The sequence below is a fragment of the Pinus tabuliformis genome, chromosome 7 (assembly GCF_031772625.1).
Source record: "Pinus tabuliformis cultivar Carrire ecotype Pingquan chromosome 7, CPIR1, whole genome shotgun sequence".
Classification (NCBI taxonomy): Eukaryota; Viridiplantae; Streptophyta; class Pinopsida; order Pinales; family Pinaceae; genus Pinus; species Pinus tabuliformis.
This window is the reverse complement of record NC_142293.1, coordinates 220,168,027-220,183,666: the sequence shown is the minus strand read 5'-3', so window position 1 is coordinate 220,183,666 and position 15,640 is coordinate 220,168,027. Positions and strand designations below refer to the sequence as shown.

Sequence of the window (15,640 nt, the reverse complement as noted above, 5' to 3'; positions counted from 1 at the left end):
ATTGACCCTAAAAAACGCTGATGTGATTAATCTGGAAGAGACTATTCTAAAACATTTTGAATGAGAGAAGCCTATAGTTATAGATATTAGCCCTCCACGGAAGGGAATTTGTTGATAAATTTCGACATTTTAAACACCTTTGTTTGTAGGTTTCAAAGAAGAGGACCGATATAGATTTTCTAAAAAGATGTAGAGATGCTTCAGTGATTCTGATTTTTTTCCATAGAATTTCTTGGAGAATCTTCACATTATTTATTTCTCTAGCTATACTAGGTCCTCCATCTATTTCTTGATGATGAACCACAGTGGTTGGTTTGAAACGTAGACCCCAAAAAATAGTGATGTGAGCAATCCGAAAGAGACTATTCTAAAAAATTATGAATCACAGAAACCTACAATCAGAGACTCTTAAGAGCTTTTCATAAATTTTAAAAGGACAAGATCCCTAGGCTAGATATACTTCCAATGGAATTTTACCTTGAATGCTTTGACATTTTGGGAATGATCTCTTAAGGGTAGTGGATTACTCTAGATCCTTGGGTAAAATTCTCTCACATTTCAAGTTGACCTTTGTTACCTTGATTCCTAAGTGAAAAATCCTTACTCTTTTGACATGTTTAGGCCTCTCTATCTCTATAATGATACCTATAAAATTATTACAGAGTTAATCACCTAACACTTTGAAGGGTTTTATCTCAAACAACGTCTCACTAGAAAGATTTGGATTTCTACAAAATGAGACAAATTCATGAAGCAATTGGACTCCCTTATTAAGCATTTCACTATATTAGCACAAGTAAGAAAAAAATAGTCACCTTAAAGGTAGATTTCTCAAAAACATTTATAGGGTCAATTAGTTGTGCGTTAGACTTCTCCTTATACAACGAGGTTTTTGTCATTCATTTGATTTTTCAATTTGAAATTGTAACATTCAAAAACATTCACCCTTCTAAGATAAAATAATACAACTCTCTTTTACGTGCCTTGAAAAAAATAATACAACTCTCTTTTAGGTTTATCTAGTCTAACTCCGAAGAAAATAGGTTCATTTTCCTAAACTTTTGGATAAATTTCGTCACCGAAAAAGTCTCGGAGGTTGGGTTCAATTTTTTTTTCCTTCTTTCTCAAGTCCTAGTAACTATGAATGATTTATCAATTCTAAAGATGTATTATTATTTTTCACAATAAATTTAGATCATTTATTCTATCAAAAAGAAAAATTGAGTTACTAACCACAATTCCACAAAAACATATATAAATGTAATTTTGATATTCTATACAATGAAATTATCAAAATTTTGTGTTCATCTTTCAAACAAAATTTATTATTTAAAATTTAAATTTATTAAATATAAAAACTATAATTTTGTCTTTATAATAAATATAATTTTAATATTTAATAAATTTCGAATTAAAATAAATTTATTAAAACATAAACTGGAATACAAAATTGTATATATACATATAAACAATTTACAAAATTAAACACACTAATTTCATGGTAAACTAAAACCACTCCTTCCAGCCCCTCCAAACACACCAAATCAACTAAAAGATTGAAGAGACCAACTCCCAAGTAAACTGAAAAAATTATCAATTGAATAGGTTTTAAGAAAAGCTCAAACTAAAATTGAATTTTATTCGGATGCGGCTTATAGAGGCCAAGCTCCGGATGGTTATGGAGATAATAATCATAACTTGCTTTCATGCAGAGTGAATTCAATAAAAGTGAAGTCTGTAAAACGACTATGAAGATGATAATCGCAACTTTCTTTCATTGGAAACTGCCTTGGCAAACCTGCCAAATCAATTCAATAACGCAAACATGTTTCAAATCCATTAATGTGAAAGTAAAACATATTTAAAAAAAAATATCATTGTTCTAAGTTCGGTATATTTCGATTAAATGAAAACGATATATCTACCTTTTCAATGCATCCTTGTTGGTGCCTTCGTCTGTCACTTTCTCAAACACACCGGTCTCTATATTCACTCTTGAAACGGGATCGTCCAAAACATGTTTGCCTATATTGACCAGGTTACGGAGATTCTCTTTTGTTGAGAGAACGGTTGAGCTTGTATCCGGTGATAATTTGACCTGATTCCAGATATATAATCTTTCGCTTTCAGCATGGAGTACATGTAAACAAAAACCAGTCATCAACCCTACCCTAATTTCCAGAATATTTATGATCAGAGGGACATGGGCTACACACTCTAAATATTTCTAAAATCCTCTATCAACATAAAAATGCCCAACCCTATATACATACAAAATTATCTAAAATCAGCAATCAACATAAAGATGCCCAACACTATATACATACAGAATTATCTAGAACAGGAATAAGGAATGCACCTGGACTCTTAAGTAATTGTTCCCTGATTTAAAAGCTTGGAACACGAGAGCTGCATGAATGTCAACCATATCTGCACTGGATTGCGAAAACATGTCAATTATGGGCACCTGACCGTCCTTGGATAACCATTCAAATAAGTCCCATTTTGCAACATCAATGGCGTTATAACTTCCTGGTTTCTGTCCAGTTCCAAGAGAAAGCACCAGAAACTTGCTAGTGTCCTGTTTAAAACGTGCAGTATCATTAGTTCTTTCATAAAGGCCAGTGTATTTTAGTGAATCTTTACCAACCTAACATAACTGCAAGAATCCAACTTATAAACATATGTATATCTGTTTATAGTTCACCTGAGTTTTGGACGGTGGCAATAAGAAATCTGGATTGCATAGGAGAGCTTCTTTAGTCACCTGATTTAGCGCAAGTAGCGTCTGCAAGATCATTTCAGAAAGCACTCAATTACATAACGTCTCAGACAAGCGTCGCATCAACCTAACAGAAGGCCATGTCAAAATAATGTGATAAATGTAAACCCAAGGGGTGTTTCTCGGCCGAAACAATTTTAAGTCTGCCCATAAAGGAAAAAGGATAAAGGAGGTATAAAATGCGAATCACTGTTAGAATTGACTGAACTGATAACAAGGATTTTGTTGAGCTGATCAGAACATTTAGTGATCTGATCCAGCATAATGTAGGTAATGTGGGTAGAGTGTGGGGGAATTTGGTTCAGCTTAGGCTGGGATTGGAGGTAAAAAGTGCGAACGATATAATAAGAGACTCAACTGAAAACAAGTGGTCGAGGATTTTCTTGAACGGAAAATATCTAGTGATCTCGACCAGGGTAATGTTGGTAGAGTGTAGTTTGGTGAATCAGGTTGAGCCTTGTCTGAGATTTGGTTAGTGTTATTATGTTCGATGGAAAAGTTTTAATGTTTAATGATTTGATTCCTCAGTAATTCTGTTTTTATTTCCATTTTCCTTGTAGTTTCTCCTTTCAACTATTTCCATAATATTTGACCCAGTAATCCAAAATTGAGGGTAACTTTTAAGAAAATTTAGATAAGTTAATATTTGAGCCAGTAATCCAAAATTGAGGTTAACTTTTAAGCAAATTTCGATAAGTGTTTTTTAAGTGGTTTTCTTTCTGGATTATCACAGTTAAGTTTAAACTTGTGAGAACATTAACAACCTCACTTTAATCCTATTTTCACCACATTACCTCCCTCCACTCAAATGGGGAGAAATAAAATAGAAGAGATTGGGATTTTATTGAAAAGCCCGAGTAGTTGATTTTTAGGAAACAAAGCCCGAGCAGTAGTTTTTAAGGGAGAAGATTCGAATTTTTGCATACAGAACCCGACCTCATTTTATGCAGCCAAACAATAATTTCATAGAAAAGGACAAACGCCGACAGAAAAGAAGCCAAAGCCACCAACTGATGGAATTCGTGTCCTAGAGTGCTTATTTGCAGAGAGAAGCGTGAAGAAAATACGCGCCCGGAGCAAGCACATAATCGATTTTCGAAGGTAATCTATTGAAATGTTTTCAATCAGAAAATTTAAACTGACTTAAAACCCTAGTTTAGGAGTCGAATCCTGCTCATAGTTAATCACTTTGCAGAATCCGACATGATTCCTGGAGGCAAACAATAATTCCACAGAAATGGACAAACGCCAAGAGAAAAGAAGCCACCAAACAATGATATTTGTGCCTACATCCAATTTAATAAACATTATAAAAAATTGGTTGTTGAAATTGTATCTTGATGTAAGATTTCTTAATGAGATGTAATCGGGTTTCGAAGAGGGTTGAGATTTTGAGAGCGCTGAATTCATCTATATAATTGTGAGATTGTATATCGATGTAAGATTGCATAATCAGATGTAATAGGGTTTCGAAGAGTGTTGAGATATGAAGTTGCTGAATTCATCTCTGTAATTGTGAGATGTAATAGGGTTTTGAAGATGGTTGAGTTTCGAAAAGCTTGGTGAATTTAGATAAAGATAAAACTTTCGTTGATTGTTATTCTATTTTTTAGATACTAGTGGGTTGGAAAGGTAGAAGAGGTAAGGTATAAAATAATACAAATAATTTACACACTTATACTAGTTGAGTCCATTCTTTGGGCCACATACAATAGCAAAACAATATACCCAATCTGATTTAAACCCTTTGAATTTTGACCTGGTGGATTTCACCCCACACCCAACCATCTCACCACACATCACTATACACTGTATAGTGGAACCTATAATTTAATGTAAAATGTACAAAATCTGTGTAAGCCATACCGGATTGTTCGCCGCAACTCCCCCGTCTATGAGGTTGTAGCTTCTGATATTGCCCAAAGAATCACATGTTTCGAAATGGTGAGCAGGAAGATATATCGGAGCTGCCGAACTTCCAACGCAGACATCAGATAAAAATGCATCTTTCAATTGATCTTGTTTGGCCTGTAAAGAGATTTTGTAGATTATATTGCTTTAACTGACCACACTAAAATCATTTATTTTATTTATAGTGCCCAGTTTACATTATTTAGGTCAGAAAAAGATTACCGCAAAAGTTGAGAATATTGCAGGTTCCTGTGATTTGATGTCATAGGTTGGAATAACAACGTTGGTTAACGTCTGGTGTAATCGTATATCTCCCAGATTCTCTTTGATGACGTTGTGCAGGTAAACCCCAGTATATTTGGGTCCCTTTACAAGCCGTGCATCCGCCAAGAAACCTCTGTCAATCATTCAACTTCAACTGATTCAGCTATCTATTCAAATAAATATTCACCTCTGTAACACAGGAAAATAAAACTGTTTTGCACTAACGTGGGAAAAATAGAAGGGCAGTTCTCCAGATAAAATTTCGTAATGTCCTTGGCAGCAAACAGTGGACGATTCTGCCTATTTGGAGCAGTTAACATTGCAGTGACCAGTCCTCCAGTACTAGTTCCCGCAATTACATCGAAATAATCAGCAATTCGGACATCTGGACCATCAATTTCCTGTTATAAATAGCCTATAACCTGTTAAACTACTTTATATAACAGAAACTTTGCCACGGTTAATGCAACTAAAAAGAGGAGAAACAGTGAAAATACAAAAAAACATGGAAGAATGAGAAACGTTCTGAATTAAGTACCCATTTGATTACCTGGTTTGATCTCCTTTTGTACAGAAATTACAGGTTACGTAGAACTACAATAAATGAATTACATTCATGAAAGTACACGGAATCAATCAATCAGTCATAAGGAATATCTAAATATAATCATGAATCATATAAATATTTTCTAAAAGAATCCCTCGGTAAATATTGTCTGCTATCTTCTATCTGTCTTTGAAATAAAATAATAATGAAAATGGACAGATTTATGCCCTGTTTCTTTAGTAGACGACTATATTCTTGCATAAAATTCGTCTTATTTAATATTTATCTCTTAACAGTTTACTCAGCTACAATGGACAGTATCTACTTTGCATCCATCCCGATATCATGTTGTTCTTTGACTTAATTTCTAATTTTTAAATACATTTAAATGGCTAAATATTTTTTAAGTATAAATTATATTAACTCAGCCAGATTTGCAGTATGTAAAACAACCATGAGTTTCTTCTCTACCTCGGAACAAGGAAACCAGAGAGAAGGGGAAACTAGACTTAACATTGTTTTTCAAAAAGATAAAACCATAGAGAGCGAGGCCTAGTGGTGCCTGGATAGTGGAATGATACAGAGTGATGGCGTCATAATGAAGTGGAGCCAAAAGGTCTTTAGTCTCTAAATTGGCACTCTTTGGCCAAGAAACAACTGTGGTATTGAGTTGGAAATTTCTGAAGCAAAAAGGTCTTCCAAAATCCATAGATCAAAAGAGAAGAAAAAACCAACTTGGGTCTACTCAAGAAGCCGACAGGTGACTAGAACTATTGTGAAGCTACAACGAGGCCAAGTTGGAGCCACCTTGCACTTGAGAAGTGCCACAAGCCTACCATGCGCCACCCTCCTCCGGGATCTCCTCCAGAATGTAACCACTGTAAGGGAAAGTCCTTTGTGGGGAAGAAGATGGAACAATGGGCATGGAAGGAGGTAGGGTATCTCTGAGAAGTGGAAGGGGGGAAGAGCTACCAGGAGGGGAGTGAGTGCACAGGAGACCCGACCAGTGAAGGAAATTTTGGGGGCGGGGCGAGGGGGGGGGGGGTAATCAATGCGAAGGTCCCTACTGGGGAGCCGCTTCAAGGTGGTGGAAGAGTAGCTAAGGAGCGTTGACATCTCTACAATTTGATGGGTAGCTTTATCCTTGGTTTTAGCTGTCGAGTCGGAAGGTTGCACAAATCATAGAGGGATGAGTGTCCATGGTGCATTAACTCTTCCTCCAAGGCCACAACGTTCCTTCAAATGCTCTCAGGGATGGAATGATCGAACATGGTTGTGATTGAATGATCATCCAAGGTGGCAGGGGGTCTCCCTCTGCCCCAGCCTCGAGCATGGCGATGGCCCTGTTCTTTATTCTTGCTCATGGTTGGGGAACAAGAATTGGTGGGCGAAGTAGCGAGACTAGGCAAAGTGGTGTTGGGAAAAAGGGCAAGTAGCCAGAGGAGGAATGTCATGGAGTTCAGGTCGCAACGAGTGAAATAGACTGGAGAAGATGCAATGTGGTCCTCACAAATCGAGGCAGAGGCATGTGTGGAGTTAATGTGTTGGGATAGATCCATGTGAAGCCAAATTCTCTCCACATATCACAATTTGTCAGTCGGATGGGGCGATCGCCACTTGGTAACCCAAATCCAGGGAGTGGTGATGAAAAGAGATTTTGGGGATTAGTCAAAATCCCCTTTCTTTATAAATATTCGATCCTCGACCTGTGGTTTATGGGCCCACAAGTCTATCGGAAGTGTTCATTGAGGCTTTAATCCTTTAAACCGTGGACTTATACTTTATTGGAGCCATTACACTATCGAAAGCTTTAAATTATTCATTCAAGCCCTAAAATCTCACAGCCATACAACTATCGGAACACAGGAAATACACAGGAAAACAATGAAAAACCCACTCTGAACCCTTTGTTCGGACTTCAAAAACAATTCACCCGGATATATATATCCATCGGGTCCGCTCTTCGCTCTGACACTTTTATCTACTCCGATCGCCCGACCTCCGATCACCAACTTATCGCTATCGGTGTATCAGTGTTCCACCACATTGGCGTTATCACACTGTCCCTTGACTACTCCGATATGTGATTAGCGATTAGATCTGGACTCTCGATCTGACAGTCCATGATCCATCGCACTATCGCAATCGCTCTTCTCAATGGTCAGGGTCTAACAACACCCAAAAGGGTTTCGCCGATGCGATAAAATTCTGGCTGTTGATCTATAAGATCCAACGGCCCTGGTTTTCTGATACTTCATCTCTTCGTTATTCTTCCTTGGCTTGATCTTACCGTTTTGATGGATTTCTATGTTAAACACAGATTTGCCACAGTCTCTGCCATTCTCTGTTATGACACGCACAACACTCAGGCAACAATTAACTATGATAATTTGGATTGCCATCGATCCTTTCAGTGGTCGATGGTCAATCAACACACTTGTAAATGGATTTAAACCATTCACGGATATATACAGCATAACTGAAATATACAGGCACGTGGAAACCCACAAACACACATGTATTATATTATACACAGAATTTAGTTACAAGCTAAGGCATTTCAGCCTTAGTAACAGTTCTCCTCTCGACTACATTGTGAATACTCTATTTTCATAGGTTTTTGTCTATTACTCTCTATCTCTATCACACACACAGACTTCTCTTTTTATAAGAGATTACAACAGTCGTGGATCATTTAAGATGCATGATTTCTCCCCACAATTACTCAACTACCCTTAATTCTCCTTGTACGCATACATGCATATGTGGCAAATTACATTGAATTAAGTCTTCGAGAGACTTTATCCGCTCCATCATTTTCTCTGTTTTAAACAGAATTGTCCCCTGTTTTGCTTGATGGTCCACATCTCCTCCTTCTTCGCTTTGGATTCCTCCTTTAATTAAGGAGTGTCGAATGCTCCTGCATCAGACTCCTGAGGCACAAAAATTTATGACCTCCTGGTCATATGCTTCTCCTTGTTCTTAGAAATTCTACCCACTTCTCAGTGGAACTGCTTTCATGATCTTCTGTGAGCTGCAACCAACCTCTGCAGTAACAGTCTTCCTCTACTACACGATACCTCACCAAGTCCTCCTCACTTGGTCTTTTGGCATCCTTCTGGTTCTCTTCTCTAGAACCAATTGAGCACACCTTGCTCTAGGCTGCTGCAAGTCTTCTCACCTTCCACTGTCATTCTCTACATGACAGTAAGACCACAAACTCTCCAGATTTAAACAACTGTACCTCCTTCTCCTTCTGCTTGCACTCTTTCTTCCTTCTTGTAGGAAATCCTTTCCCTTAACCTGCTTTTGCACACAGAATCTTCTTCTGCTTACCACTTGATGAAAAGAGATTTTGGGGTTTAGTGAAAATCCCCTTTCTTTATAAATATTCAATCCTGGACCTGTGGTTTATGGGCCCACAAGTCTATCGGAAGTGTTCATTGAGGCTTTAAGCCTTTAAACCGTGGACTTACACTTTATCAGAGCCATTACACTATCGGAAGCTTTAAATTATTCGTTCAAGCCTTAAAAACCTGCAGCCATACAACTATCAGAACACAGGAAATACACGGGAAAACCATGAAAAACCTGCTCCGAACCCTTTGTTCGGACTTCAAAAACAATTCACCTAGATCTATATATCCATCAGGTCCTCTATTCGCTCCTACCCTTTCCGCTACTCTGATCACCCGACCTCCGATCACCAACTTATCGCTATCGGCGTATCAGCGTTCCACCACATCAGTGCTATCGCACTGTCCCTTGACTGCTCCAATATGCGATTAGCGATTAGATCTGGACCGTCGATCTAGACTCTCGATCTGACGGTCCATGATCCATCGCATTATCACAATCGCTCTTCTCAATGGTCAGGGTCCAACAACACCCAAAAGGGTTCCGCCAATGCGATAAAATCCTGGCCATTGATCTATAAGATCCAATGGCCCTGGTTTGTCGATACTTCATCTCTTCATTATTCTTCCTTAGCTTGATCTCGAAGTTTTGATGGATTTCTGTGTTAAACACAGATCTGCCACAGTCTCTGCCATTCTCTGTTACGACGCGCACAACACTCAGGCAACAATTAACTATGATAATTTGGATTTCCATCGATCCTTTCAGTGGTTGATGGTCAATCAACACACTTGTAAACGGATTTAAACCATTCACGGATATATATAGCATAACTGAAATATACAGGCACGCGGAAACCCACAAACACACATGTATTATATTATACACAAAATTTAGTTACAACCTAAGGCATTACAGCCTTAGTAACAGTTCTCCTCTTGGCTACATTGTGAATACTCTATTTTCACGGGTTTCTATCTATTACTCTCTATCCCTATCACACACACAAACTTCTCTTTTTATAAGAGATTACAAGAGTCGTGCATCATTTAAGATGCATGATTTATCCCCACAATTACTCAACTACACTTAATTCTCCATATACGCATACATGCATATGTGGAAAATTACATTGAATTAACTCTTCGAGGGACTTTATCCGCTCCATCATTTTTCTCTATTTTAAACAGAATTGTCCCCTGTTTTGCTTGATGGTCCACATCTCCTCCTTCTCTGCTTTGGATTCCTCCTTTAATTAAGGAGTGTTAGATGCTCCTGCATCAAGTGGAGATCTTGCTGAGCCAACTTTGATCATTGGGGAAACCTGTCTCGGAGGTTCTCTGCAACAAGTGACCAAAATTTCAGTTATTGTTGTTCTTTGATGCCTTTGTTGGCAAGAAAGTCAGTGAGGGCATTAGATTTGTGTTTGACATGTGAGAAGACGATGGCTTCATGGTGATTCAAAATATGTGCTAGATGTTGAATGTAGTAATAGATATGTTAGCCTATAGCATGTGTCGTAGGTGGTTAGCCATTCATAATTTTGTTGGCAATGTTGATGATGATATGAGAGTCTCCTTCATCGATCAATGGCAGAAGGTGATTATTATAAGCAATTTGGATTATTCCTATGAGCGCCTTGATCTTAGCTACATTCTTGCTTTCATGGTCAATGTGACTTATGTAAATATGTATAACCTAGCCCATGTGGTCTTTGACGACTCCGCAGAAGCTAGCCTCCTCGAGATTACGCTGAGAGGCACCATCGAAGTTCAGTTTGAAGTGGAGGGGAGGGGAGAGAGACCAAGAGGAGGGTGCGTGTAGGAATTGGGAGGGAATTCTTGAGGAAGCAAGAGGGGGTGTTTGAGATTCCACTAGTTGATAATGTCTTTCTTAGTCTGAAGGACCTCGAAGTCCTAGGTGGTCTATTATTAAGGGTTGTCGATTCCTCCAGGTGCTTGCGCATGAGAAGCCAAACCTCCTCTAGTGTTTTGTGAGAGTTGGTGAAGACCCTTTGGTTGCACTCTTTCTAGATTTCCCAAACCAAGAAGAGAGGAGCCATGATCCAGATGTAAGATAAAATGGAGTTTAGGGAAAGCTAGGTTGACCATTTTCTCAAAGTATTGGCAATGCCATCAATTTTTTATATTGATGTCAAGAGACTGTGTTCTAAATTGTGCCATAGGGACTTGCGGAAAGGGTAGTTGGGGAAATGGTGGTCCATAGTTTCTTACTCCACATAACACACACTAGGATGGCCCATGGAGTCCTTTCTAGGTCATATTATCCCATGTGAGGACTTTGCATTTGGAAAGGATCAAGAGGAAGGTTTTTATCTTAGGCAAGGTATTGAGTCTCCAAAGCTTGTTCCAAAATGGTTTTATCTCTAGAATATCTTGTTGAATGAGGACATTGTAGGCTTGCTTGACTGAAAAGTTTCCTGTGTTTTAGTATCCCCATCGGAGAACATGTCTGCCATATTTTGGCTCAATGGATCTCTTAGCCAATTCTTGTTGCAAAAGTGGGTGATTTAGGCCATATTCTTCCTCTTGACAAAGAATGTCTCGGGCCTAGGTGCGCTTTTTTGGGCTATCAGGGTTGGTACATAATTGGGAAATGGAGAACCATTTAACATTGAGGGCAGAGGAGAGTCTGAGAGGAGTAAGAAGGATCGAGGCCAAAACTAGGTGTTGTTGCTAGGAATCATTCTAGAAGCTAGCCCATCGTCCATCCTGAACTTCCCAAAAGTCACGAGCCTAAATTATATGCCTATTTTGATTTTCCAGCTGTCAGATCAGAGAGCCTACCAATGAGACAGATGAATGAATCAGGTCATTCTGAGGGAGGTCACCTACATATTTGTAGTGCCACAGCTTGGCCAAAGTCTCCTATTTATACTTTATCCGTTGCTACCAAATTTTGGCAACCATGATTTTGTTAACCTTTTCTGGATTGTGGATTCCCAACCCGCCAAAATCTTTCACAATGCATATGGTGTCCCATTTGACAAGTGCCCATTTGTGCTTGAGGTCTGCCCCTCCCCATAAGAAGGATCTTTGAATTATTTTGATTTCTTTGAGGACCCATTTAGGAGTGGCTAGAATGGAGAAGAGATAGAGAGGCATGGCTTGAAGAACCGATTTGAGGAGAATGAGCATGTTGGGAAAGTTGAGAGCTTTGTGTGTCCAGCAATTAAGTTTGGAGGCAAGCTTGTCTAGAAGGTCCCACCAAGAGGAGTGCTTGACTACAAAGAAATTGAGGGGGGCACCAAGATATTTGGTTGGGAGGTAGCCAATGGAGAAACTGAGGATGTGCTGGATGTTTCTTTGTGTGATGGGAGGGGTGTTGAAGAAGAAGATTTCTGATTTGTTAAGGTTAATGTTTGTACCCGAGTCCTGGGAGAAAAGGGTGAGAATGGAATTTAGCGCTCTTGCTTCTTGCACTAAGGGATGGTTCATGAGAAGCGTGTCATCTACAAAATGATGATGCATGTGAGTGGATTCAATGTGAAACGTGAGGCCTCAAAGGCATCCAGCGGCCTTAGCAGCATGAATGGTGCAACCTAGACCTTCAACCATGATGAAGAAAAGAAAAGGGGAGAGGGGATTGCCTTGTTTGATGCCTTTAGAGGGGAGGAAGGTGTTGGAGGGGGTTCCATTGAAAATAATGGAGAAGAAGGGTGAGGTTAAGAGGGAAATTACCCACTGGGTCCATTGAGTGCATAAACTAAAGTCCATGAGGGTGCTTTCAATGTAATTCCAATTTCATTTTTCAAAAGCTTTGGAAATTTCCAACTCTAACATGCCCGATTTTTTAAGGGACTTGAGAGGGTGAATGATCTCATGGGCTAAAATGATGCCATTAAGGATTTGTTTTCCTTCAACATAGACAGATTTCTTATGGGAGATTATGAGGGGGAGGAGTCGTTTGGGCATGTTGGCGATGATTTTGGAAGTAATTTTATAGATAAAATTGCAAAAGGCTATGGGTCTATATTTATCAGGCGTGGCAGCATTGTCCTGATTAGGGATAAGGGTGAGGAAACTAGCATTTATGGCTTGGGGAATGGATTTGGTGGTTCTGGACTCTTCCACTATGTCATGGATCTCATTACCAAGAAAGTGCTAACATATTTTTAAAAAAGATACTGTAAATCCATCCAGTCTGAGGGCCTTATTATCCGCCATTTAGAAAAGGGCATCATGGGCCTGAGATTCAGAAATTAGCCTCATAAAGGTTGCATTATGATCCTCAGTTAGAAGCTTGGGGATGTTGGCTATAGTTTTAGAAATGGCTTCTCTTTGACACTGGAAAGGTAGTTGACTAGCTCCTGCTGAATTGCCTTTTTCGTTTCCACTATAGTTCCTGATTCATTTCAAAGCAGGGATATCTTATTGTTAACTCTGTGTTGGATGGTATATCTGTGGAAAAAGGAGGTGTTTTTTCTCCTTCTTTGAGTCAGAGGACTCTAGATTTATGCTTTCAGTAAATCTCTTCCTCCTTATATCATTCCTCAAATTGTTGGGAGAGGCGGGCTTGATCTTGTGCATTAGTAGTTTCAAATCTATCATGGAGGATTATATCCTATTATAGAAGTGCCATTTCTTTCTCGATGGCTTCCTTTTCCTGAAATATGTGCCATAATTCCTCTTTGTTCCACTTCCTGATTTGAAGCTTGATTTGCTTGAGTTTTTGTTGGAAGACAAACATTTTGGAGCCTTGGAAGTGGCTCATACCTTTCCACCAACCTTCAATTTTGGGGATGAGGTTAGGTTTAGAGAGCCAAAACTGTTTGAATCTGAAGGATTTCTTCATGGGTTTGATGTAGGTTCTCTACGAGAAGACTATTGGCCAATGGTTCGTGCCTACATAAGGGACGATGACAACAAAGAGATTATGACCTGTTACCATGAGGTCTTTAGAGACCACGAACCTATCATGACGAGTGGAAATTTGGGTAGGAACTCCTTGCTTGTTGTTCCAAGTGTATAAACCATTGGTGGTTTTAACATCAACAAGGTTGGAGTCCCCAATAAGGCAGCAAATAGGTCAGATTTTGTGTCAAGTTGTCTTCGCCCACCTTTCTTCTCTTGCAGAGAGCTGATGCTGTTAAAGTCTCTCCTAAGGATCCAGTTGGTGGGGGCAAGCTAGGTTTTCAGGGTGGATAGGTATTCCAACATCTAATGTTTTTAGATTGTGCTTGAGGTGCATAAACATTAGAGACCATGCCTCGAAGGTTGGTGCATAGGAGGAGGGAAGATAAGATAAGAAAAACAGGGTGAGAAGAGAGGGTTTCCATAACTATAATGGGAAGGCTCCAGGCAATGCCAAGTCCACCCCAAGCTCCCTTCACATCCACTGCAAGGCTTTCAAGTTGCTTCCAAATCTTGGAGAGTATGGCAGAAAACTCTGTCCTGGAAAACTTTATTTCTTGAATGAGAAATATTATAGGAAGGTCTTGTTGGATATTCCTACGAAGAAGATGATGCTTCGAGGGGTTTTTCAAGCCCCTTATATTCCAAGCGATGATCTTCATGAGGAAAGTTCTGGTTAAGAGGAGTAGATTTATGATATTTTCTTTAGATCATCTAGTCTTTGTAGCATGGATTTTCTCCCATGCTTCTTGAAATCTTTATCGCTCTTCTTACCATCCTTTTTAGCGATAGCTTGCATTTTGAGTTGTAGTTTTTCCTTAACTTGCTGGAGGACCTCTACAAGGAGGTGTATCTAGTCGTCAGGAATTGAGCTGGATGCATTTCTTTTGCAGGAGTCTTCAGTAGCCATCAGATCAAGGCCTCATAGATCTGTGAAGTCCTATTCTTCTGTCATAGGGGCGTTGGGATCCTGAGGTTGTGGTTCTTTTGGATCTACATTATCCATGGGCTCTCGTCTCTTTCCTTTGTCTTGGGCCCCTTGTTAAGCTCTCTCTTTGCCAATTTCCTCTACTATATGAGTATTAGTGATATCATTGTTGTCTTCATCGACGTTCTCGAGAACCTTGAAGTTGTTGCTAGAGGTGGCTAGTTTGAGTTGCTTGACCTTTCTTCTTCATGTGACAACACTTTTTTTGGACATTGATGAATCCCTATCCGCTAGTAGGACTTGAGGTTTTGGTCTTAGGCTTGGAGTCATTCAGGGGAAATCTCTGAAGAGGTGGCCATGTTTATGGAATTTTCTGCATATGAACGACACATGTTCATAGTCTAACATTTGAAACCAATCCTTGTATTTGGATTCTAGAGCAGTAGCTTCTGGTAGGGAGTCTGATGTCCATGTAGACACACATTCAGGTGTAAGCAACATAGAATACGTGAAAAATTTGTTCGAACAAATTAAATAACTAATTATTAATTAAAAATATATTTTTTATTAAAAATTTAATATTTTAAAATAATAATATAAACTTAAACATTTATAAATAAATTTATGTGAAAAGTAATAATTTTATAATAAAGTTATATATATTTTTATTCAAATGTACCTACTTTGTTTATACCTCATTCGGTCTAAATTTTCAAATGTTTATACATATCTTTTAATGCGTTTATACATGCCTTATTTCTTCTCAATTTTAAAATATATAACATTTTAAGAAACTAAATATCATGTACTTATAATAACAAAATATTTCAGAAAAAATCACATAGGAGTAATATCGTCAACGCATGGTCACTGTCATGATTCATTTTAATACTTCAGTTTTCTCCATCATCTAATTCATTTTAATACTTCAGTATTCATTAATTTATTTTTTAATAATTAATATTTTAATAAATTTA

At 38.5% G+C, this 15,640-nt stretch overlaps 1 protein-coding gene across 1 annotated transcript in view; it reads right to left on the bottom strand.

Annotated features, from left to right (window-relative positions):
- Window positions 1–1,746: 1,746 nt before the first annotated feature.
- LOC149246648 (patatin-like protein 2) overlaps window positions 1,747–15,640 on the bottom strand; it is a 33,787-nt gene continuing 19,893 nt past the window's right edge. Inside the window, exons 4-10 of the mRNA XM_089442100.1 lie at window positions 5,183–5,358; window positions 4,916–5,090; window positions 4,649–4,810; window positions 2,708–2,788; window positions 2,360–2,581; window positions 1,926–2,098; window positions 1,747–1,798 (exon numbers count right to left, since the gene is read on the bottom strand). Coding sequence (XP_089298226.1) covers window positions 1,747–1,798; window positions 1,926–2,098; window positions 2,360–2,581; window positions 2,708–2,788; window positions 4,649–4,810; window positions 4,916–5,090; window positions 5,183–5,358 — 1,041 coding nt within the window. The remainder of the gene's footprint in view (window positions 1,799–1,925; window positions 2,099–2,359; window positions 2,582–2,707; window positions 2,789–4,648; window positions 4,811–4,915; window positions 5,091–5,182; window positions 5,359–15,640) is intronic.